Source organism: Pseudorca crassidens, chromosome 6, assembly GCF_039906515.1.
Source record: "Pseudorca crassidens isolate mPseCra1 chromosome 6, mPseCra1.hap1, whole genome shotgun sequence".
Classification (NCBI taxonomy): domain Eukaryota; kingdom Metazoa; phylum Chordata; class Mammalia; order Artiodactyla; family Delphinidae; genus Pseudorca; species Pseudorca crassidens.
The window spans coordinates 88,946,638-88,971,981 of NC_090301.1; the positions used below are offsets into that span (position 1 = coordinate 88,946,638).

Sequence of the window (25,344 nt, forward strand, 5' to 3'; positions counted from 1 at the left end):
TTTAATCTTAGAATGTATTAATTCCTAAGAAGGCAACATGTGGCGCCAGGAAGGGTATTTTCCAAATATTTGTTTCTTCGTGACCATTCCCATGCAGTCATCATTCCTGTGAAAATTCCTTTTTTATTTATTTTTTCTGATTACAGGGAAAAGTAATGTAACTAGGTCTCTGCTTGGCATATTTAATATTCCAAGGCAAATAATCAAATTGATTTATTTCTATAAAAATATTACTATTGAGGTTTCTAAATTTGATTTTTATACAAAAATAATTATTTTATAACAGATCTGGAGGCAAAAATCACAAAAATTAATATCAAACTTATCTCTGACAGCTAAATTAAATAAATACAAACATATATGTATATATACATATGGATATGTATAAATATAAGATGTTCAAAATATTTCTATATATATCCTTATAACAGCCCTGTGAAGTTGTTGAAGCAGGTTTTAATCAGCCCCATCTTACAGATGAGCAAACTAAAATAAAAAAAAAAGTGGAACATCTTCCCCAAATCTACTCTGCTCAAGAATGACCATGCTGCCATTTGAATGTAGGCCTTCTGAGCCCTTCCCATTATACCACAATGTTTTCTAAAATGGAGATAACTGAGTAAATTCTATAGTTCTGAATTGGATGTTGATTATCAAGCCCTCCTGATTAGGATGTTGATAAGGCAAAAAGCCCATTTCTTTATTCTAGGTGTGCCACGATGTCTCTATTCATGTAATTTGTCCACAGTAGGGAGGCAAAGCTTTCTTCTAAATGAAACCAAACAAAATAAAATAAACTACATCAATGCCTTTAAAGCTGTTTGTTGTAGTTCTTGCTGCCTTAGAGGCAAAATCTTGTAGATTTCTTCGCTTTTCTAAGGCTTAAGGTCCTTTTTTTCCTCTCTTCTTTTGTATGTTTACTGTTCGATTCCTAAAATTATTTCTCATCTCTTTGCTACAAGAGAAAATTCATGTTAGTTTCTCTCTTCTAGAAATCTGAGCATTTCATTCAACTAACAAGGGTGTGCTCACATTTAAACCATCCCTCTGTTCCTTCACTAATTTGCTAAAGAATTCAGAGGAACTATTTGGATAGGTCACCTATGGATTAGATTTAGAAGCAAAAGCAAAGTAAAATGACTAGACAGTAAAAACATCTATTTTCTGATGTATCCTGTCCTTCCAAATGTAGTTGCAGTCCCATATATTTACCTAATGTTACTTCTGAAAATATTTTAAAGAAATTTTTGGCCTTTATTAAAAAAAAATTATTTAGATCTGATTGACATGCACTAAAATGTAAATATTTAAAGTTTAAAAGTCTTCACACACACACACACACACACACACACACACACACAAACACCCATATTATCTGTGAGTCCACCATCACATCAAGATAATGAGCATATCAATGACCCCAACACATTTCTTCATTTGCCTTTTTAATCCTTCTTTTTCCACCCTACCGCTTCCCACTCTGTCCACAGGAAACACTGGTTTTTTTTTTGTCACTACAGATTAGTTTGCATTTTGTAGAAGTTTATATGAATGGTATGATATACCTGTGCTCCCTTTTGTCTGGCTTCTTTCACTCAGCATAATTATTTTGAAATTTATCCACAGTGTTACATACATCAATAATTCATCCTTTTTTTTTTTTTTCTCAGTAGTATTACATTGAATGTGTTAAGGAAAAAATATCCATGACTCCTGTTAAAATGATAAAGGGGACTTTATTCAGGACTATCAGGATAGGTATATAGAGACAACTGCAGTGGGGTTTTGCAGTAGAGGAGAGGGATTGAGGTCAACTCTAAATACAAGGGAAAGTAGAAATTTATAGCCAGGGAGTGAATGGGCTGTGAGTGGATGGACAATTACTAAGAGGAAATATCAGAGGTAAGGGACAGCCCCAGCTTTAAGATGAGCAAACTAAAATTCAAAAAAAAAGTGAAACATCTTCCCCAAATGCACTAAACTGACCTAACAAGATTCTTGGTGAAGGCAAGCCTAGGTGATCGATCAGACTTTGATCCTCAATCTGAATGCTTTTTATTTTTGTTTTCTTGCCTAATTATACTGGCTAGAAATTCTAGGACAATGTTGGGTAGAAGTAGTAAGAATGATTTTTCCTGTCTCATTCCTAGTTTTATTTCTATTCATATTTTTAGTCTGAGTTTCTATCAGGAATGCATATTAGATCCAACCAATAAATTCTCTGTACTGAGACCTTCATATGAGTTTTCTTATTTTGTGTGTTATACTGATAGGATTTTAAAATGTTAAATAACTCTGTATTCCTTGGATAAAACTCACTTCATCATTATGTGTTTTTCATTTTATTGATATCAAAGAGCCATCTTTTAGTTTCATTGATTTTCCTCTGATTTTTTCCTGTTTTCTATTTCCTTGCTTTCTCTTCTGATTTTTATTTTGTTTTCCTTTATTTTGGATTTAACTTACATTTTCTCTTCTACTTTCTTAAGGTGGAAACTGAAGTCACAGATTTGCGACTTTTCATCTCTTTTTCCATAGTAGTTTAGTGGTAAAATTTTACATATTACCATTAAAATTCTTGAGCATTCTTTTGGGAAACAGTTAAGCTACCTGGAAAGAGTTTGATCCTTTCAGGATTTGCTGTTAAGGTTTGAGAGACTGGAGTAGAACAGAGTTTAGGGTTAATTATTCCCCGCTGCTGAGCCAAGACCCTTCCAAGTACTCTACTCAGAGTCCCATGAATTACAAAGATTTTAAGTCTGGTTGGCATTAACAAGTGTGATTCTTGGACCCGTGTAAATTTTGGAAACTCTTCTCTGTAATCCTTTTGCATGACTCTTTCACCAGCTTGCAGTAACTGTCTCACATACTGTGCTTAATACTCCAGGAGGACCCTGTGCAGATATCCAGAGTTCTCTCTCTGTTGCCTTCTTCTCTCCAACACTCTGCCTTGTGAGAGCTAACCATATTACCCTCCCGTAACTCTCAGCTATATCCACTCAGAGAGTTCCCTGGACTCTGTTGGGTTTCTTTGCACTGCGTTGCTACCTGGAATCTGTCTCAGGCTATAAACTGTGGAGGTTATGGGACTCACTTGGTTTATTTCCTGTTACTCAGGAATCACTGTCCTTCCTTACCTGATATCCAATGTGTTGAAAAGCCTCCTTTTTTATTTATATATATATATATATATATATATATATATATTTTTTTTTTTAGTTGTTTTATTGAGAAGGATAATCTACACCCTTTTACTTCATCTTGGTCTGAGTGAAACTTTTTGGTCTTTGCTTTTAAACTTTTATTGCCAATACATGTATATCTGGTTAACTTATTCATGTTGTAAGCTTCCTAAAGGAATAACCTGGATCAGTTGAACTTTATATTCTGTATATAGTTCTGAGAGCTTAGTGTTTACTGTATATCTAAAGATTTCTTAATAATGATAAATAAATGTTTAGTACTAATAGTCTCATATTGTTGTAATGATGATTTTGGTTTATAATGCTAAATAGACACAGCTGCTTAAACAAACTGAATGATTATTAAATAGAAATATACTGCAAAATATTAAGTAAACATTGCAAAAACTAAGGATGGTTAAGACATTTAAAATAAACTATAAACACATTATGATAATACATTTAGTGAAATGTATTTTTATCTGATTATTTCAATAATCAGAAATAATCTTAATCTCTTTTCTTTTGAGCAAAAACAGATGAGGATATCTTCATTTAAAAAAATATGATATTTTACTTTATTCCAGGTGATTGTCAAATCTGGGCCAGGGGCTTTTCTCAGTTTGGCTGTTTATGACAATTATATCTTCTGGTCAGACTGGGGAAGAAGAGCTATCCTGCGTTCCAACAAGTACACGGGAGGAGATACAAAAATTCTTCGTTCTGATATTCCACATCAACCAATGGGTATCATAGCTGTTGCCAATGACACCAATAGCTGTAAGTTACAATATTTATTTGTAAGTTACAAATATATTTCTCAATTATATAATCTCTCAAAAAATGTATTTATGTTTTTAGTAATACTTAGTTGTATTTTGTTTTCTTACTGTTTCTGGGGCTAGTGTTCAGGCTTTGACTATCTAATATATTGAAATTATCTGAAAGTTTTATGGAAAATTTTGTAGTTCTTAATTTACCACCAGAGGAACAATTCATTTTTAATTATTTGCTTCTGGATTTCTATTTCATACTTGCTCACTCCTCATATTTTTGAACATTCAGATCGTTTCCAAGAAAATAATACTTGTTGATAAACAAGCTTTGCATGTGGCCTTAAAATTTTTTTAATCACTGGAATACCTACAAAATTGCAGTCTGCAGTACGCATGTGGTTTCTAGAGGTACTAGTGCGTTGAATGACAAATATGTTAGAAAATGTAGAGATTTGTTACATATTTTTAATGTTCTTATCTTTTGGAATATTTAGATTTGTTTAAAAATCCCAAATCTTCCTTGTTCATGAGATATTTTTGAGAGATTGAGGCTGTCTAACAGTTTACTGTTAATCTATATTAACATAGACTAGGAATTCAATATAAAATGTCACCAGTAAAACCTGTTCATTGCAGGTGAACTTTCTCCATGTGCGTTACTGAATGGAGGTTGCCATGACCTGTGCCTTTTAACTCCTAATGGAAGAGTGAACTGTTCCTGCAGGGGGGATCGAATATTGCTGAATGACAACAGATGTGTGAGTAAGTAAAGATAATTGAAATGTGATATAACTGCTCAAAATGGCACACATGGACCTTGAAATTTTTTGAGTATATTTATGAAGTTGTACTATTAGAGGCCTGGTTGTCTTCTCTCTCCCTTCTAAAAAGAACTCAGTTTACCATTCTACCTATAGCACCATGTGATAGGTAATGATAACCCAAACAGTGACAAATGTTGTGTCCCCCTGATTCTGGGCTGGAAGATGTTGGATTAGCTAGAGAAATACCTGCAAGCAATGATCATCTGAAAACTTGTGTTTATGACTTTGAGGTTTCAGTCAATAGCGAAATTAATTAAAGCTGAAATAAAGCAGTGTATAGGCAGTAGCTTAGTAGCTTTGTAGTAAACCTATTCACAGTCCATCAGACTATGTAAATGAGAAAGAATGGCTCACACAGTTTATTTGTAATCATTTCCAAACTGTTAATTAAAAATGTAATGTTGCAGCCTTGCATGATGTTTATATCTCCCAAAGGCATTACAATCTTTAATTAGTACCATTACAGTAAATACTTACTAACAGCTAAGTTTCCAAAACTGTTTCCACTATAAATAAGGGTTCAAGTATTCCAATACTGCCATGAAAAATTAGCCAGCAACATAAAAAGGGTTAATTTCTCTTTAATATTAAGACTATTCATGAGTAAGAAAGATTGGAGAGAAGCATCTTGGAAAATTGGAAATTGATGAACTCACTCTTAGGATGTGTCAATTTTTGACATTTTTTTTCTCCTCATCTGTATCCTCATCTCATATATTTCATCTTAGAAAATCAATAGGACTGGATATATCTACGTTATAAAAATTAGTATCATAAGCTGTAAGTATTTTTCATTTTTAGTCTTCTTTTGGTCTTTATATACCAAGAAGATGTTCTCTTTTGCCTGTTCTTTATTTTAATATGAGCACTTTGTCATCGTTTTCTTTACTTTGAAAACTACTGCACCTAATGCAAGAACATATACGTATTTTCTCACTTTGCAAATTGGTACCAGAACCCAAAAGGGCATCTCTTAGCAAAAGAAGTAAAAGACTTTTATTTAAGAATGTGCCAAAGAAAACAAGGGAATGATGTAATTGTTCAGAAGATAGCAAATTTCAATAATTCGTGCCACAAATTCCCACATTTCTTCATCACCTAACACTTCCCTGAATTGCTCACGCAATTGCTTAAACTCTCTCTTTCAGTTTGCCTTTGTGGTTTCAGCTATAATGGCCTGGATCTGATGCTATCTGTAAGCCTGGAGTTTTAGCCATGCATTAGAATCACTCATGTTTCTTTCACAGGTCACTACAGGCCAGTAGTAAACCAATGCCTTTAGTCAGAACAGCAAGGCTTATTTGTATACAACGGATGCCTGTCATTGCTGAAAAATAGATTAGATACATCTGTCCCTACTAAGCCACCTGCTTCTCACTGTTCATGAGAGGGAATGAATCAGACAGAAAACTATAGTTTTAAACAAGCATAGTTGTATTCACATAGAACTGTAGATTGATATTGCATTCCTCAGAGCTGACATACCTTTACAGAAGTACCTTGTATCCGCTGTGCATTCATATTGAAATCCTGTGCTCCAGCAGAGAGATTGAAAAGTAACTCTTGGCTTCTTTTTGTCAAGTCCATCTTTAGGAAATGAGGATGTTTCTGGCATATCTGTGTCGACCTCTGAATTAGTTCACCCAGAGCAGTTTATGAATGTTAATGGCAGCATTACAGGGGTGAAGGACCATTTACTAACACCTACCCGAGGGCAAAGGAGGGAAAAGCCATTTGTTGTCATAACTCTTGACAGAAAGATTAGGCAATTCCATTTTACACAACGTTGCTAGCCTTATTAAAACCCATAACAGAAATAAGAATAGCAAATATAATTAGATGAAGCAATTACCTTGTAAGAGAATTGAGGATAGCTGAACCACATTTTTTGTTTCTAGAAAGAGGAAGAAAGTACTCAATACTATTTCTTCAAATGAACATACCTAAGCAAGAATTGTGCTCATACAATGTTTGTTTTTTCATGATAAACCATATTTATCATGAATAATTTTCATTTTTTCCTTAAAGGCACAACGATTATAAAAGCAAAATATGGTATTTGCCATCATAACAATTAGCTTTCACTGGAAATGAGAAATTAAACAGGATATGTTTAAAATAGACAAAATAAGTTAGGAATTCTAATGGACTCTCAGTAAACGGATGAATTTTGTTCAGTTCATGATCTAAGGTGATTGTGTGCAGTAATGTCAGCACTCTTCTTAAAGACAGTAATTCTTTAAAGTTAATGATATTTTTAGATTCTTAATTCCTTGTTGCTTCCTCTAAAATGGCATTCTACCTTCGCTACTGACCAGTGAAGTTTAGACTGCACCAAGAAAAATAAAATTACCTTTAGAGAGGGGTGCTATCATTTAAAGAGTTAAATTATAAGTCTTTAATAGGTGGATAAGATAGATATCCTAGTAAAATGAGTTAAATTCTAGGATAATAAAGAATAAAACACTGGAAACTTTAAACAGTATTTGTGGCTGTTTAATTAATTATTCCTGAAATAAATCCTAAAAACTGATTGTAAAATTAAGTTGTGTTACCTGCATTAGTAGAAATAAATGAATTCTAATTACCTCCAACATAATTAATATGACTGACTTTCACTGTACAGTTTTTCAACAAGCAATGGAATGAGTACATGCAAGCAAATAGCATGTAATACAACCAAAACATTGCATCCCAAAAGTTTGCTAGTAAATCTATTATTTAAGAATAAAAATAAGTCTGTTTTCCCCAAGAGAGGTCTTTCTAAGACAAGGGTAACATACTGGCACTCCAGGGATGAAACCTAACTGTAGAAAAGCTCACAAGTTGGGCAAACCACATAAAAACTCAGGCTTTTAATTTCTTATAAAAATCCTGACATTTAGAAGTGGGACAATATGGCAGTAGTCCACTGGAGCCCATAAGCATCTGGTGCACATGCTTTCCAGTTTATCATTGTCCTCCACCAGTACATCCTACAGATTCCCATGCATTTCAAGGAGTAGGTACTGATCACGTGTGGCAGGAAGAGAGGGTCTGCTCCCTGGTACTTCTCACCATGGATAGAGCAAGAGGCTGATGAAAGTAATTTCAGCAATTCCAGTACTTCTGATTGATAGAAACTGCTACAGAGATTTCTTCAGCAGGTAGTTGGGGAGGAAGACCAGTTGGAGGTGAGATTTGTAATGAATAAATTCAAGCATTCAAAGATAAGAACTCTATATACTGGAAATTTTCAGTGTATTGAAGAATACCTGAGATTTCAATAAGAAAATACAAAAACACTCTCAGTATGTACAGAACTTATTTAACTGGCTCTTTTTAAAAATTTATTTTTAACATACACTGTTAAGCAAAATTCATAAATATAGTCTCCCAGATTTAAACCCCTCCTTCTCTCCATACATGTATAGTCACCAAATAATTAACAAAATACACAAACAGGCATAAAAGAAAAATAGTCAGGCAATTCCCAAAAATTTGCAAAGGGAGGTTGAAGACAGCACAATAAAAAGTGTCCCTCTTAATTTTTTTGTAAAGAAATGCCATAAACCACTGTCCTTTATTAATTTTATATTTAGATAAATTTTAGTTTATTTTTATAATTAAGATTAAGGGAAACAGTTGTCATGACATCAAAAATGTTTGTTATTGTATGAAACGTTGGCTTTTTTCCTTTCAGCTAAAAATTCTTCCTGCAATATTTATTCAGAGTTTGAGTGTGGAAATGGAGAATGTATTGATTACCAGCTCACCTGTGATGGCATTCCTCATTGTAAGGATAAATCTGATGAAAAACTGCTCTACTGTGGTGAGTTTCCAATGTATGACTTACTCATTTCAGAATGTAATTCTTTTTATAGCTTTTGGTGTGATTGTCTCCATTTGGTTTATGTGTATGATTTCCTTAATGCCTCTCATTAACATGGAGATCTAAGGCAAATTATTTGGCTTTGTTCTTATTCAAATGGGGCACCATATTTCCTACCCAAAACACATGATATTCATTGAAGAATTTCCTCATGGTTTTCCATGCATGAAGTATAAATTTAAATACAGCAGGAGCCTGTCTTTTGAGCTGCTTCATTATTCATCATTAGCAAAAAGTTTTAGGCTTACATTCCTAAAAATATGTCAGAAATATCAGTTATTGGGTAGATATTGCAGGTTTACTTCTGCAGCAAAAGTCCCCCATCAGTCAATAGCATGTTGTTGTGTTGATATCAAAGTCTTTTTCATTCTATTTTTGCCTCCAGGATTGTCCCAGAGCTAGTGTCCTTAGGTACAAAGGCTGATTGCTTTAGCCATGGTCCCCATTAAGTATGGAATTCCACCATCTGTGCCTCTGTAGGTGACACCAAGTGGTAGTCAACCTTTCCTTCTCCCTTCGAAGTAGAGACTGGCTTTTGGACCCTAGTAAACAACTGTTATTTGCCTTCGCCGCAACAATATTTTTCCTGAAAGTTTGTGTCTATGCAATCATTAATAGTTATTATAGAATTGATCCAGATTATTTCTAAATTAGTCTGATTTATTTTTGTGCTGTAATACAATAGTACCGGTATTATATGCTCTGCAAAATTTAGGAATCTATATCTGGAATTGCTATATTTGGCTTCTATTTTTCTCCTTTGTTTTCTTATATTAGAGAAAGTTAAAACAAGAGGAGGATGGATTTTGGGAAATTTATGTCACACTTTTACATTGCAGAATAAACACCCTTGGTTAAAATGACAGTCAAATGTAATTTGTCCATAATTTATATGTAACTGAAATCTTAGGGAATTTACCTCAAATGACATGTTTGCTTGAATCAACAGCTATATCCTGTACACCACGAAAATATTAAAGCATATAAAAATGTAATAATAATCAACTTACAAATTCATATTATTATGAATTGGCTTGAGAATATATTTCACATTATTTTTATCTTCTTAGAAGGCAGGTAATATTTGTGTGAGAAGGGGTTAGCAAACTTTTTCTATAAAAGGTCAGCTTGTATTATAGGTTTTGTGGGCCATATATACTCCTGTCACATATTCTATTTTTTTAACAATCCTTTAAAAATGTAAAAATCATTCTTAGCTTCATAGCCATATAGAAACAGGCTGATAGGCTGCATTTGGCCTGTGGGCTATAGTTTGACACTTTCAGGTATAGATTCCAGAGTTTAGAATCACACTTGAGGTTAAATCTTTGTTCCCAAACATACTAGTGTGTGACTAGCATGAACAAGGGTACTGACTTCTCTATGTTTTAGTTTCTCACTACCAAGCAAATCTAGATGGGGTGATGGTTGGGAGCATTAAATAAACAAATGTACATTTACATATGCTCAATGTAGAGCCTGGCACAAAATTACTTTTCAGTAAATGGCAGCTATTATTATTGTGAGTGGTACCTTCTGCCCCAAATCAGAAAATGTCAGGAGACTCTCATTAAGGTAAATAGAATTCAGAGGCAATTATTATTCTGCTTAGAAAATTTGGATAGACATTTTAAGATGATTTCTAAGAGAAATTTATGGATAAGTAGGTGACTCTTGGATTCACTGATTCAGGGATACATGTTTTGACACTTTTTTCCTTGTTTTAAAATCTTTGTGGGGTACAAAGGAGAGAGGTGTTAGTGTGTCTTTATTGCGTTGGAGGTAGAGATTCTTTTCTTCAGGTTTGAGTATGTGATACATGTTTATTTCTATGCTAGCTTACAGAAATGCCAGAAACAATAATGTGAGTATAGTTTGACGAGGTCTCCGAGTATGAATCACTGAGGTTAAAACAGTCAGAAAGGCTTTTTACTGCATGAACTACTTGATAATGCACAGATATTCTAACCCAGAACTTGGATGCCACACGGCACTTGTTTTATAGACCCACAATCCAGTTATTGTGAATGAGGTATCATCTGTGATCTTCTTTTTGTAAAAATAGTTCTATAAGCCCTCCAAGTATGTGTTTTTCTTTTCTGTGTAAGAAAACAGAAGCTGTCGAAGAGGTTTCAAGCCCTGCTACAATCGTCGTTGTGTTCCTCACAGCAAGTTATGTGATGGTGGAAACGACTGTGGAGACAACTCTGATGAATTAGACTGTAAAGGTAAACACATATTGTATCAGCCTCGGAATATTATCATGCTAAGTGTTTCCTAAACTCTTCCTGAGAGTTTGTGTGTTCCTGAGAGTTCCTGAGAGTTCCTGTGTTCCTGAGAGTGTGTTCCTGAGAGCACTATGGTTTCCCCCTTTTGATACATAACAACTGTTAGCATCTATGGACCATACTTTGGTAAATGCTATTGGAGGGGAGTTACTAGAGTCAACTGAAAATTATGACTATATTTTCTGTTTCTATTTCTTTCTTTGCTCACTTCAAAATTCTTTCTCACCTTTTCAGTTCAACCACCCTATTTATGGGACATTTCTACCAGAATGTATAATACTGAATCTACTGCTCCAAAATGTCCCCCTTCATTCCTTAATTCTCTCTCCTAACCATGCTCTCATCATTTTCCTACTTATTGGACAGGAAACCTTGGTACTATCCTTGGTTCCTCCTTCCACCATGTTTTATCACCCACATGTCCAATCATCAACAAATCTTCCAATTCTTTGAGATAGATTCCCCTTCAATCTACTTTGAGCCTGGGTTAACAAAGTAGCCCTTTTATTGGTCTCCCTGTTTCTACTCTTTGCAGTAAATCTGAATTTTTAGTCGTGCTAAAACAATTTAACATTTTACCATAGTAACGACTGTGACACATCAGCAACCAGACTACCTGGGATAGAACCCCAGCCCCACCACTAACTGCATGACTTTAGATAAAGTACTTAACCAACCCGTGGCTCAGTTTCCCAAGCTTTAAGAAAAAGAGACAATAGTTAAATAAGTATATCAGTATTAGAATAGAACTTGGCATATAGTAAATGCTATGTAAACATTTACTTTTTTATCACTTTCCAGATAAAGCATCCCAATGTTTGCAGAATAAGTGACAAGTTTTTAGTCTGACATTTAAGGTCTCCTAAAACCTGGATCCAACAGATCTTTCCAAACCAATTTACCTTTAAAAATCTTTCCATCCATTGAAATACTTTATTGGGTAAAATTCATTAAAGACTGAGACAAAAAATTTGTGAGTTCTGTGTGTGCCTTCAAGTAGTGCAAACTCTAAGTGAAAGATAGTCATTTAAACAGGTGAAGATGAATATAAAGTGCTATGATTGCACTATTAAGAACACAGTTTTGTTTTGTTTTTTTGGGCTTGGAAGTATCCTGAAAGGTTTCATAGACGAGATTAAATTTAAGCTGAGTCTTAAAGTATAAATAAGGTAGAATGATCAAAATAGAAGAGAATTCCAAGTAGAAGGACCAATAATGAAAACTGCAAGTAATTTGATATGGTTAGAGCCAGATTGCATATTGGGGAGTGGTGAAAAAAATGAGGCAAGTTAGAAGAAAGAATCAGGAAATGAAGATTTTTTTTTGGTGCCATGTTAAAGAACATGACCTTTATCCTGCAGTCACCAGAAAGTTTAAAAAAGGGGAAAAAAACCCTATGATTTTAGAATGAAAACTCTAATACTGAGATCAGAAGGACAAAACAGTAGCATGTTACAGCAGCCAAAACTAAAAATAAAGAGGAGAGAGACAGATATAACAGCATTTTAAAAGGTAGCATAACAAGTCTTTTGCAGTAATAAACATGGAGGAAGCATGGGAATAGAGGAGATACGTGTGTGTGTGTGTGTGTGTGTGTGTGTGTGTGTTGTATGCTTTTAAAATATTATTTGTTTTCATTAATTTTTAAATTTATTTTTGTGTGCCTTTTGTTTGTGTTAGATGGGGATAAGATAATAAGAATAGTCCACATTCTGAGGTTGGAGCACCTGTAGACATTCAGATGGAACTGTTTGAAAGGTATATAGGTAAATATAGATCTGGAGCTCAGGTAGTAGGTTTAGGTCAGAAGTATTGATTTTGGACTTCTTAAAGAGAGAGAGCTCAAAGGATGTATGGTGTAATAGTTGTTTTAAGGGAGTGCATCAGAATGACCTGTTAAAAATGAAAGATACTAATATAAAAAGGAAAAGTCCCACAGGACTAATAAAAAGAGCTTCACAAGAAATTATTTTTTCAAGAAAGGAGGATAAGTTTGTATTACAGAGAAGGCAAGAGGGCATGCATAGACTGGAGTGTCCACTGTAATTGGCAAATAGAAGACAATCTCTTGCTTGCCTTCAAGAGAGTCAGTTCAGTGCAATGGCAAGGAAAAGCCAGATCACATTGGATTGAAACAGAATATGAATGGTGCAAGAGTAAAGACAGTGAATACAGATTATTTTTAAAAAAGGTTAATGGTAAAGAAAAGATGTGTGAAGTACAGTTGTAACGAGAAGGCTATAAAAAGTTGAGGAAGTGGGTAGAATGTGTACAAATTATTTTGTAGCTGATAAAGGACTGAGAAGTTACTCTGCTGTCTTAGACTATATATGACCTTGGCCAAACACTTGAGTAGCTTACTATCTAAGCTGACACTGTAGTGTCAAGTACATTTGAAAATTAAGTCAACTATTGTTTCATATTATTTATAAAATATTAAAATATTAAAAATGATAAAATGTAGTAAGATACGGGAGTAAGTAGAGGGAAATGGATAAGCATTTGGAAGAAAGGAGGAAAGGAAACTAGAAGGAGACCAGAAAATGGGTATGTTCTATTAGTTATTTATAAGCAGGAAAGGAGAATATAATGAAAACTTTAGGCTAGGATAAAAATAAAAATATCAAGCTAGAATGTGAAGGAACTGAGTAATAAATACAGAAAGTAGATTTTAAAACAAAATTCATAAAAAGAGCTACAGAAATGTAATCAGTTACTGTGGATTTTCTTGGAAAACGTTTTTTTTGAAAAGCAGTAAGTAAATTAGTGTGTTTGGGTTTATGAAATATAGTACCTAGTACATGATATGTGTTTATTAAACTCTTATGTGGCTGGTTGAAGCCATAAGTCTTCCAAAAGTGTAGATAGGTTTCATTCTGCCTACTGATATCAATATCAGCAGCTGAATAACAATAAAATAACTCAAAATGTTATTTCCCCTTTTTTAAATCTAAGCTCTCGATTTCTGTGTTATAACCGTCTCAGCCATATACTTGGGGACAGAACTACTCTGAGAATCAAGTTTCTGTCAAAACTTTTCTTTTGTGATAATAATAGTAAAGAGATCATGACAACTGGATATCTTAAGAAACAACAACAAAATCTTATGCCTTGAATTTCTTCCTATCTAATGCAGTACATTTGAAACTGCAAATGCTCAAGCACACGCTATATTACATACTAAAAATTAATAAATTTGAGTAAACGGACTAGCTTCCTTAGGATAAACAAATGGGTAGCTTTTTAGATGAAAGGTTACTTATTACACTTGCATCTTTTAGATTTGATTTTTCTCTCATATTAAGATTGTTCACATGGTATCCTTGTAGGGCACATTTCATGCTATAGAGGAAGGACTTACTTGGGTCCTTTTTCCATAAGCCAGTTTCTTATAAAGCATTAATTCAGATTTGTGTCCGTCAAACACATGGACACTTACAGCACTTAAAAGTTAATGAAGGAAAAGGAACATGAACAGGCTCAGGAAGAATGAAAAATGAATGATTTCTCCAAGCCTTTTCTTCCAGTCACTCCTTCTTTGTTTCTGTAGTCAGTGCAACATAGGGATGCAGTGCTTTGTTGTATGTATATATGCACACACACACAAACCATATGTTATTGTTGAATGTAAATAAAGTAAAATATAACACAATTTAAACAGTACAATAAAAATGTCAATAAATACAGAGAGATTTTGATAGGCTGTGGAGAGAGGCTATGGTGGAATCATCCATAAATTATCTGAGGTACTATTACAGTTTTGTTTGTTTAATTTAGATGTTAATAGTAATTAACATTACTCTTTTTTAATGCCACAAGTCAAAGAATCTATTTACAGAGTGGAAATGGATATTGCAAGGAATTATTTTTGGTTTCCTGTCCTTTGGAAGCAAAGCAAAACCCCAAATCCTCATCAATCTTTTATTACTGCCCCTTTGTAGCAGTTCCTTTCATGACTGAGAGCTTTAGACATCAGGCTAGCTGGTGAGGATCTAAGGAGTTGTTCAGAAAGTTTATCATTCTGTATTCCTCTTCTGGTTGTGTCAGAGTTTGAGAGAATAGATTTGTAGAGAGTGCATAATGTCCCTCCTTCGCTCCCTGTTGAGATGAATATACTCCCTTTGAGAAGTACATGAACTTCCTTGGGCCATCTGAACACCTTTAGATGGACTGGAGAGCTAAGTACTTCTGAGATGACCTAGAGGAGAGGAAACTGGTGAGTTTTTCTTTTTTTTTTTTTTCCCAAATTCATAGCAAAACTTTGAAGATTCCACAAACAACAAGCTAAAGGAAAAGAATAAGCGTGCCTGCAGAGGAAATCATCATTCCTTCCAGGTTCGCATATCCTTAGAGCCTAAGCAGTGAATTCAATAAAAGATGTGGTTTGAAAGTAAACAGAAGAGATATGACAGCACATTTCATGTATTTTTTCCTTGTCACTTTCCCTTTGCTACAGGCTGGGTAGGAGAGTTGGAAAAGAAAACGTTGAGTTAGGTTATTTACAAGGAACATCCTAAGAACTAGGGAAAGACTAATCGATTTTATACCTTTCCTACCTGATTAAATATTTTAACTGATATGGAGAAAATAAGGTGGATTAAATAGGAAAATTAAGAAACTATATGAGGGAAAGAATGGTTTTACTTTCTCTCTTGCTGGTACTTTTGAGCTACCATCCCTGTCAGATCTTCCTTTGTTGTATCTCGTTGCTATTCCTGGTGTGGCTGTGGTATATTTCCACTCACATTTTGTAGGTGTACTTTTTCCTTTGTACTATCTGGAGGGAAGAGTCTAGTATTTCCCACTCAGGTTACCTTTATTTGGACTACATTATTTTCTGTTCTCTTTTTTCTAGGACTTTTAGCCTGAAGAAAAGTTGTCAGAAGGCTTTCATATTCACTTGACAAATTAGAGATCCCATAACCTTTCTCCCTCAAGACCCACCCTGAGGGTGAAACACATTTCAATACTTGACTGACCAAAGCAACATAAGAAAGGAACATGATTGAGGGACTAGAGAGGTAGAGGTTTTGGCAGAAGAAGCATTTGCTTACTTATGAAGTGACATTGTCACTATTCCCATGGATTTCTCCTGTTCCAGGACTCTCTTTCCTTGTCTACAAATGCTGGAGACGTTAATCCCCACAACCACCTTGATCCTGCTGCTTATGGAATTGTGCAACCACTTGACATGTCCAATTCCATTGCCACTTATCACCCTATTTAACCCTCTAGTGGTTCCCAAACTCTGTATCAAGTCATGGAATCTATAGAGATAGGATTAGAAGTAAAGGGACAATCGGTTCCTATTTGCACATCTCACCCACTCTAATAGGCCCTCCTCACCAAGATTCAGTAGCCTTATTTTTGTTCTCCTGACCCCCTACCTCATTTTTTCCCTTGCCTTTCTCTTAAATACTATTTCCTAACCACTCTTCTCAACTTTAAAGTTATAGTTTCTTTTCGTCTGGTTAGAGTTCCTCTGTTTCTTTGTTATTCCTAGAATTCCATCCAAGACCGTTTTCTACTTGCTCCACATTTCCACTCTTCTTATAAGCCATTCTTTACACTTACTTCCACCTGAGCCCCCAGCACCATTTTTGAAACTCCATTACTGTGAAATCCCTGAATCTCCAGTCCTCTTAACAGTCTGACATGCCATCTCCATGTTCATGTAGTCATAATTTGCCTCTTCACTTTATCTGCCACCAATACCCACCCAGATGGACTCCCTGCAATGTACGCAGAAGATTCTCTATGGAAGTTTGGAGGTAGATGGAGATGGTGGAATGGGTTGTGATTGCCCCCTTTGCTTCAGAATTAGGATTTCTGGTATCCCAAACTCTAACTGCAAGTATTAGATAATGCACATCAAGTAGCTTAGAGATAAATCTTTGTAGACTTGTCTAGGAATATTACCACTATCTAGAATATTGTTTCACAGAGAAATGAATTCTGTCTTCTAAATAATAGAATTATGAGGAATCTTTTGGAACACAACCTCTTAATAGGAGACTGCTGATAGACAGCAAAGTCAGAAACAAAATGTATATGCTTGTCATGATTATTTTCTGTTATATATTCCATTTATTGTTTCCACTGAAAAATATTGAATGTGAAATGTAATAGAAAAGAATATGGAAGAGATTTTGCTTTATTTAGGAGTAAAAGAAAAATACCTACTTTTTTCCTGTTTGGAACAGTGTATTTATCTCTACTTATAATGGCATTATCTGTTTCAAATGATGTTATTTTTAATGAAGAAAACAGTGAAGCAATTATAATTACAAATTATAAATAAAACATTTATTCAAATCATCATTTAAACACAAATAAGGATACAATTGCAAGATACAATTAAATATAATAAGAGCAGTGCATTATGAAATACAAATGACATACACACCCTTGAATAAAATTTGCATATTTTAAGATAGGATTTTAACCATTTCCAATTGATATAATTTATATTTATAATTAAATAGGCTCTTTAAAATATCAACCCTAGTAAAAGTGGCATAATCATAGAGCCCTTCAGGTTGTACATTAACATAATCAACCTGTGGAAATTTGAATTTGGAATAAAAATCTCACCTAAGTTAATCTAACACAAAACAAGCCATGCACCTGTTCACAACATATTGCTGAAAACCATTATATGGTAATGAACGTGTAAGCAAAGTAAAAAGGAATGTATGATGAAGAATAAGCTATTCTGTACAAAGAATATGTAATGATGGTAGCATATCAAAACTGATTTTCATCTAAGCATAGCAGGGATTTGGAAATCCTTTCCAACAACAGAGACAAGTCATACCACATTTGTATGTTTCTTGGCATGAGGAATCCATATTTCCTATACCAAATGTTAGTAATATGGCCATGTGAAAGGGGATAACTTAGCATGATGACTTTCTAGCAGTGCTGAACTATTCCCTCTTTGAGTAAATAAAGCAAATACTCTGGTTTCTCCGTCTCAATCTCTGACTCTGTCTGTGTGTCATTTTATCATAGCAGTGAATGTTTCACTTCTTAGCAAACAGATCAGGATTTCTCTGTATGCACTCAATCAGGCATTTGCTTAGTGTCATACCTTGTATTTTGAAGTTGGAAGGAGAGAGAAGTTTCAGCAGCATTTAATTTTTTTGTTGTTGTTGGTTTAGCGCTGATATGGTATGATAGGGAAAACAAGGCACGGTCCCTGCTTACAATTTAATGGGGGGAGAGATACATAAACAGGACACTGCAATGCAGTATTATAAGTACTACAATGTAGGGAAGAACAGCATGACAGGGGAAGACGTATGAGGCATCTAACCCAAGCTTGTTGTTGGGGGTTATGTGTCAAGTTTGACTGCCCAGAGTTAAAAAGGCAAAACCAAACAAAATTGTAAGAATTAAAGTACTCAAAATGTTAAGCAGGGAGTCATTTTCTATCTCGTCTATCCATTTGTTTATTTACCTGTTTTTCTAGTTTCAACCTGTGCCACTGTTGAGTTCCGCTGTGCAGATGGGACGTGCATTCCAAGATCAGCACGATGCAACCAGAACCTAGATTGTGCAGATGCTTCAGATGAAAAGAACTGCAGTAAGATATTCCATTACATTTTGTTTCTTCATGCCTGTGTACCTTTGGCATTACATTGAACAGTGTCTAACTCTTCACTGAACCTTGTCCAGAATTGATATGTAATTAACCCTTGTTGTATAGGATAATTGCATATTTACTTCTTCAAATGAAGTTAACTTTTCTTGTTTCTATTACCTACATAGAAGGCTTATAATCTTTGCAGATGAGGTGTTTTTCATTTTTCTGTTGACCTCCTTATAGATAATACGGACTGTACATATTTCTATAAACTTGGAGTGAAAACCACAGGATTCATAAGATGTAATTCTACCTCACTGTGTGTTCTGCCAACCTGGATATGCGATGGGTCTAATGATTGTGGAGACTATTCAGATGAATTAAAATGCCCAGGTAATTCTAGAAGACAAAACAGTCTTTGCCTTGAAGATTTAGGGGCTGGATGTATAGCATAAACTTATTAATTTTCATTCTTGATACTCAATGGCTCAGATTAAAACAAATATTGTAGACTAAATTAAAAATAATCACCCTGTGCTAGACATGCCACTTTATATTTTTTAATGACTTATGGAATGGTACTTGAGAAATCTGTTCTATGTTTGGATCAATTTCTTTTTTCATGTTCAGTTCCTCATTAATCCTTTTAAAGTTGGTGATTACGTCTTAAAATGTGTAATCTATAAAGTTTTCACAGAAGTAGTATATACTGAGAGAAAACTATCTATAGACTAAAGGGAGGGAGACTATGTTTCTCACCACTGGCTTTACTCCTGTTATTATACAGCTTGTATTGTCAAGTTAGGCTATTTGATGCAGCTTACACAATCTTTTGGCATACTAGTATGGGTAACATAATAGTTATCATTACTGGATCAATGTCAGACTGGTATATTTATATATATTAGCCATCGTTACCTACACAAGCACTGAAAAGTGTCATCTTCATTCTTAGGAGAATGCCTTCCATGAGAAGGTCATGAACCTATTTCTTTCTAACTATTTAAGGAAACAAATTTTAGAAATATATAATAATACCAGAAAGAAAGATGTTAAATTACTATAACTGAAAGTAGATATGCTTGTAGTATACCATTACATGTGTTCTCATACTGCTGTTTCCTTCTCCTGACCCTGCTGCTACAATCACTTTTTTCCATGCTTAGTAGATGTGTAATAAGTTTTTGAAACATTTTAAGAAATTATATTTGTAGGTATTCCACACACAAGTGTATACAATACACACACACACACACACACACACACACACACACACACACGATCTACTCTAAAGAATTGCTATTCTTAATGGTGCATAATCAATCAATTAACTGGGAAATAGCAGATTCCTTTTTTTCTTTTCCCCACTGCTCATCAGTGTGTGACACTCTGTGATGTTCCTTTTGGGTTTGAAAAGACTCGCTGTATCCTAGGAGGAACTGGATAACTTCTCTGGAGGCACTGGCTCACTGCACATCTACATCTTTTCTTTTTTTTTAAAAATTTATCCTTCATTATATAAAACATTAAATATAGAAAATTGCTTTAGACTCTTGGAAACTGGGTGTTTAGATTCTTATTCCAATGTTTCTTCTGCAACAATTCTTTATCTCATTATGGCTATAGTTAATTTTTTAAATTATTTTGAAGGCAGTATAACTAGGTATCTATTAAGCTTGTAAATATGTATTTTTAACTTTATTTGTAGTCTTTATATATTTCTAGGATTAATAAGTGATTTTGAAAGCTAACTTTCAACATTAATAGAGAATAGTGATTATATTGGGGAAGTAGGAAAGGGGCATTAATATACACTTATGAAACAGGTGGGCAGACAAACAGGAAGCCAGTAAAAGGTCAGTCTAAATATCTTAGGTTATATCTAGGCAATATCCTAAGAAAAAATAAGACATCCAGCACAATCAAGACTTTTTGTGTTAATGATGAATCCCTTCAAAAAGTAATTTTCATCTTTAATTAGATCTACAAAGTTGGCATTAAAAAAATAGAATGGAGGTAATTTTTGTTACCTTAAAATAGTCATAATGTATCACTATGGTGTGATGCCATGTGTACTCTAAGATTTATTTCCTGATTGGCTGTGAGCCAGTCACAATCTATGTAAACCTGAAGGTGCAAGGGGATGAATGACATCCAATAAAGAGAAAAATCTAGTATTTTCTATGTGCTCTTGGAGGTTATGATAATAACAATACTCCACAATCTGAAAAATATATAATTTACAAAATAATTTTATATACAGATACTTTTTATTCTCATGATATTTTTGTTAGGTATGACAATTTTAGAGATTCTACTGCAACTTGTTTTTCTTCCTTCCTTAAAATAGAGAATACATATATAAATCTTGTCAAAACATATGTACCCACTAAGTATGGAACACCAAGTTTACACTTTCTCAGCAAAAATCTACTAATGATTTTATAATGTAATTTATTTTTCATAAGTATGGAATTAAGAATATTTTCCACCTAAAACGATTCTTTAGCCTTTGTACTCATTTTATAGTCATCTATAAAATGTTTTATTTTATTTTTGTTAACTCCACATTATTTGGATTTAACAAGTTTTTCCATTAATATCCTCTTTTTGATCCAGGATCCAATCCTAGATTGGATTTGGTTATCATATCTCCCTGATTTCCTTTGGTCTATGCCAGTTTTTTAGCTTTTCCTTGGTTTTCATGGCCTGGACATTCTTTAATGTCCTCAGCTCAGCTCTTTTTATTTAAGTTTTCTTGTTATTTACCTCTTCCAGTTCAAGGAGTATTACTGTTTTGATATCTACCTATATTGCATAAGTCTAAGATTAATTTAATTTATTTGACATTAAATTCTATATTTTATCACAGTTCAAAACAAACACAGATGTGAAGAAAATTATTTTGGTTGTCCTAGTGGAAGATGCATTTTGAATACCTGGGTATGTGATGGTCAGAAAGATTGTGAGGATGGACTTGATGAATTCCACTGTGGTGAGACATTATATCTTGTTTTACTTTTATAAACTGTATTATTATTTATATACTGATATTCTCTTACATAGAGATTTTACACAAAATATTGCTAATTGATTTTAACATCAATTTTTATTTTGATTAAATATCACAAAATGGTAAAAATTAAAATAGAACAGAAGAACTTATAATGGAGAATAACAATCTCCCATACAGCCTTTTCTTTTAACCTTTTCTATTTTTGTTAGTGGTTACCTCCATTAATCTAAATGATATATTTATACCTTCATTTCCTGACTTATTAAGTTTAGATGCTAATGTATTTACCTTCTACTGTGAAAAATAAGGATTTAGCTCACACAACTCATTATAGTCTCCCTACCTCTTATTGACTATTATTATCCTAAATGTTTCTATTAATTACATGTATAGATTTAAATAGTATAGTTAAACTTGCATTTCTTCAAACTGTCGTCTATCACTATCCACATCCTAATTTCTGTGTGTGTACATTTCATTTCACTTGGCAAGGTAAGAAAGCATTTAAAATTTTTATTTTTATAAAATTTATGGATTTTATGATTTTCAGGCCAAAAAAATTCCTAAAAAAGCATAAAAAGCATATATTCACTCTTTTCATTTAACACAAATAGCAAACACTGTGATGAATAGACAGAGTAGGAAAAAAGATTAAAAATGGATTGTCTAAGAAATGCCAAAGTCCCATAAAAGTAAATGTCATCATGAAATATGAAGGTGCATTTTGTTTGATTAAGATGCCATATATCTCTACATTACAGCCAGATTCTGAACAAGATTAACAGAGAACTTTACAAATAGTTTATGTAGAGTCATACTTCCTGGAACAGAAGCCATTATATGGTTGTATCTTCTTTAATTTTATTTTTTCTGGGCTTCAGTTTTTCTAAATGTCTCTCTTTTCACAGGTCATGTTAGTAAATATTTGAAATAAAAATGCAAAGTTTTTAAATAGTTTATACGATAAAAATCAAATTTTTATAGTCATTTACATTTTGAACATATTAATTTGGTAGGATTTTATTCTTGGGTGTTTCCTGGTGATAAATGGACTAAGGGTGGAGGAGAGCAATCACAAACTTTGGAAATAAATGGAATACACAATTATAAATGCATAACTTGGTAATAAAATACCAGCCACCATGCCAATGAATATGGATGTTATTAGTCAGATTTAAGTGTTCCCAAGGGAGAGAAAGGAAAACATCAAAGTGTTAAGTATGTATAGGTACAAAACTGATGGCTTGTCATCAAGCTAAAACCCCCTGAGTCACGTCACCTTTAAAAACAAATGTATATGGTGGTGAGTTCACCATATTTATGACCTTGCCTAGGATGTAATTTTTTTCTCCAACTGTTCAAAAATAGATTAAAAATTAGGAAAAGGGCTTCCCTGGTGGCGCAGTGGTTGAGAGTCCACCTGCCGATGCAGGGGACACGGGTTCGTGCCCCGGTCCGGGAAAATCCCACGTGCCGTGGAGCAGCTGGGCCCGTGAGCCGTGGCCGCTGAGCCTGCACGGCCGGAGCCTGTGCTCCGCAACGGGAGAGGCCACAACAGTGAGAGGCCTGTGTACCGCAAAAAAAAAAAAAAAAAAAAATTAGGAAAAAATGACTAGACCACACTTGGAATATTTATTTTATATCTGTACCCTACATGTTAGAAAAAGACAGTAATGTACTTAGGGAGAGTGACCAGCATATTGACTAGCTCAAAGTCAAACCCTGTGAGATTATGTTGAAGGAACAATGTTGTATAACCTGGATAACTCAGAGGGAATATGCAAGCCGTGGTCAAAATTTTATAGCACTGTTATAGAGAAGAGGACTCTGACTTGTTTTATTTGGGATGGCTGGTTTTAGCAAAGTCTAAAGAACTTTCTCGTGTTGGATCTTTCCTAAGAATGTCTCAAAGGATTTATTTTTTCTTTTGCACCTAAAACAAACATTCTTATGGGTTTTTTTGCTTGTTTTTTGTTTTTTTTTTAGGTTCCTCTTGTTCTTGGAACCAATTTGCATGTTCTGCACAAAAATGTATATCTAAACACTGGATTTGTGATGGAGAGGCTGATTGTGGAGATGGATTAGATGAAAGTGATAGCATTTGTGGTGAGTTTTTTCTTTTGTGTTCTTATTCAGTTTTTAGGAGTATGATACATATGCTCTGTTGTTTTAGAGTATACAGAAAACTTTGTCTTCTACTTTGTTAAACTTATATGTATATGTATATACATTTCGATGTAACTGTTTTTATTATTTTTATGACAACTTATCAGTCTACAATTTTTCATATATACATTTACTATTAGAGTTTTAGGGTTTTTTGCTGAGTATCGACACAATGAATGTATTTGCAAATTGTATTTCTAGTCTTCAGTGACTTCTTTAGAATGGATCTCAATGATTGGGATTACTTGGATCAAATGACTGAAAATTTTCTCATTGCTCTTGATAAGTATTGCTAAGTCACCATCCAAATTTACTATGCAGGTTTATACTGCCATAAGCCACACATGGTGTGTGTTTGTGTATTATAGTAATTACGCTTATTTAATTGTTTTAAATGGAAATTAAGGAAGCAGGCTAATGTATATGATTTTAAAATGTACTTAAACATTCAGCTTTATAGGATTAGAGGTAGAGTGCCAAATGTCTATGTTTACTATACGTCAACTACATTGGCTAAAAACCAACGTGATTGCTTTTAATTAATCACAGACATTTAACAAATAATTTAAATTTAATTATTAAATGAATTTTTTAAGAGGGAGAAGAAGGAAGCAACCTAATCTCCATATATTTGTTATGGTTGGCCAGGCATTCTACTAAATTATTTACATGTCTATCTGTCTATCTTTCTGATCAGTTTCCATATGTATGTTTGTACCTATAGCTATATATTCTTTGTTCATTATATCAACCCTATTTCATAACTGCTACCATTCTCATTTAAGAGAGAAAAGGACCTGAGTCATAGAATAAGGCTCATTTATGGAGTTAAGTGTACTTAACACATTTTTTAAATTTTCAGGAGTTGTGGCTTGCTATTTCGGTCACTATCATGGAAAAAGGACTATAAGATTTATAATGTTCACACTAAAATGAAGTTCTCTGTGTGTATCATAAAATTGGAGATATCCTCAGAAAGTAGGCAATTTATTTTCCTGTATTAAGCCGCCTAAAATCTACTTTTTATTTACACAGCTGAAACAATTTAGTTATACAACAGATAAAGATAAATGTAGAAAGATTACTATCGAAAACCTCTGAAAGGAAAAAAAAATCATTAATTAATTAGATGACTGGCCAGTCTGTTTTAATTACTTTGTTTCTCTTTGCTATTAAATACTTCTTTTTAAAAAATTTTTTATTGGAGTGTAGTTGATTTACAATATTGTGTTAGTTTCAGGTGTACAGCAAAGTGAATCAATTATATATATACATATATCCACTCTTTTTCTTTTTTTTTTTAGATTCTTTTCCCTTATAGGCCATTACAGAGTATTGAGTAGAGTTCCCTGTTTAATTTTAACAAAAAGACTACCAATTTACAGCAGGTTGAACATGTTTCTGGTCTCTAAAATTATCTTGCTTTTGACCCTTTGTTTAATTCTACACTAAATGGCTCCCCTGACACCTCTATCCTTCTTAAGTGGACACAGTATAATAGAAGTGGTAAAGACTCTAAAGTCATACAGAGTTGAATTCTCCCGCGTCTGCATTTTCCAGCTGTGTGATCATGGGCTGGTCCATTTTATCCCTTATTCCTCAAATTCTTTACCTATTAAATGGTTACATCTAC

At 33.8% G+C, this 25,344-nt stretch overlaps 1 protein-coding gene across 1 annotated transcript in view; it reads left to right on the top strand.

The window, feature by feature from the left end:
• Positions 1-25,344, top strand: part of LRP1B (LDL receptor related protein 1B) — a 1,616,178-nt gene that overhangs the window by 1,320,959 nt on the left and 269,875 nt on the right. The window contains exons 45-52 of the mRNA XM_067742376.1: positions 3,770-3,962; positions 4,595-4,720; positions 8,465-8,593; positions 10,762-10,881; positions 18,416-18,529; positions 18,773-18,922; positions 21,402-21,524; positions 23,532-23,651. Of these exons, the coding sequence (XP_067598477.1) occupies positions 3,770-3,962; positions 4,595-4,720; positions 8,465-8,593; positions 10,762-10,881; positions 18,416-18,529; positions 18,773-18,922; positions 21,402-21,524; positions 23,532-23,651 (1,075 nt within the window). The remainder of the gene's footprint in view (positions 1-3,769; positions 3,963-4,594; positions 4,721-8,464; positions 8,594-10,761; positions 10,882-18,415; positions 18,530-18,772; positions 18,923-21,401; positions 21,525-23,531; positions 23,652-25,344) is intronic.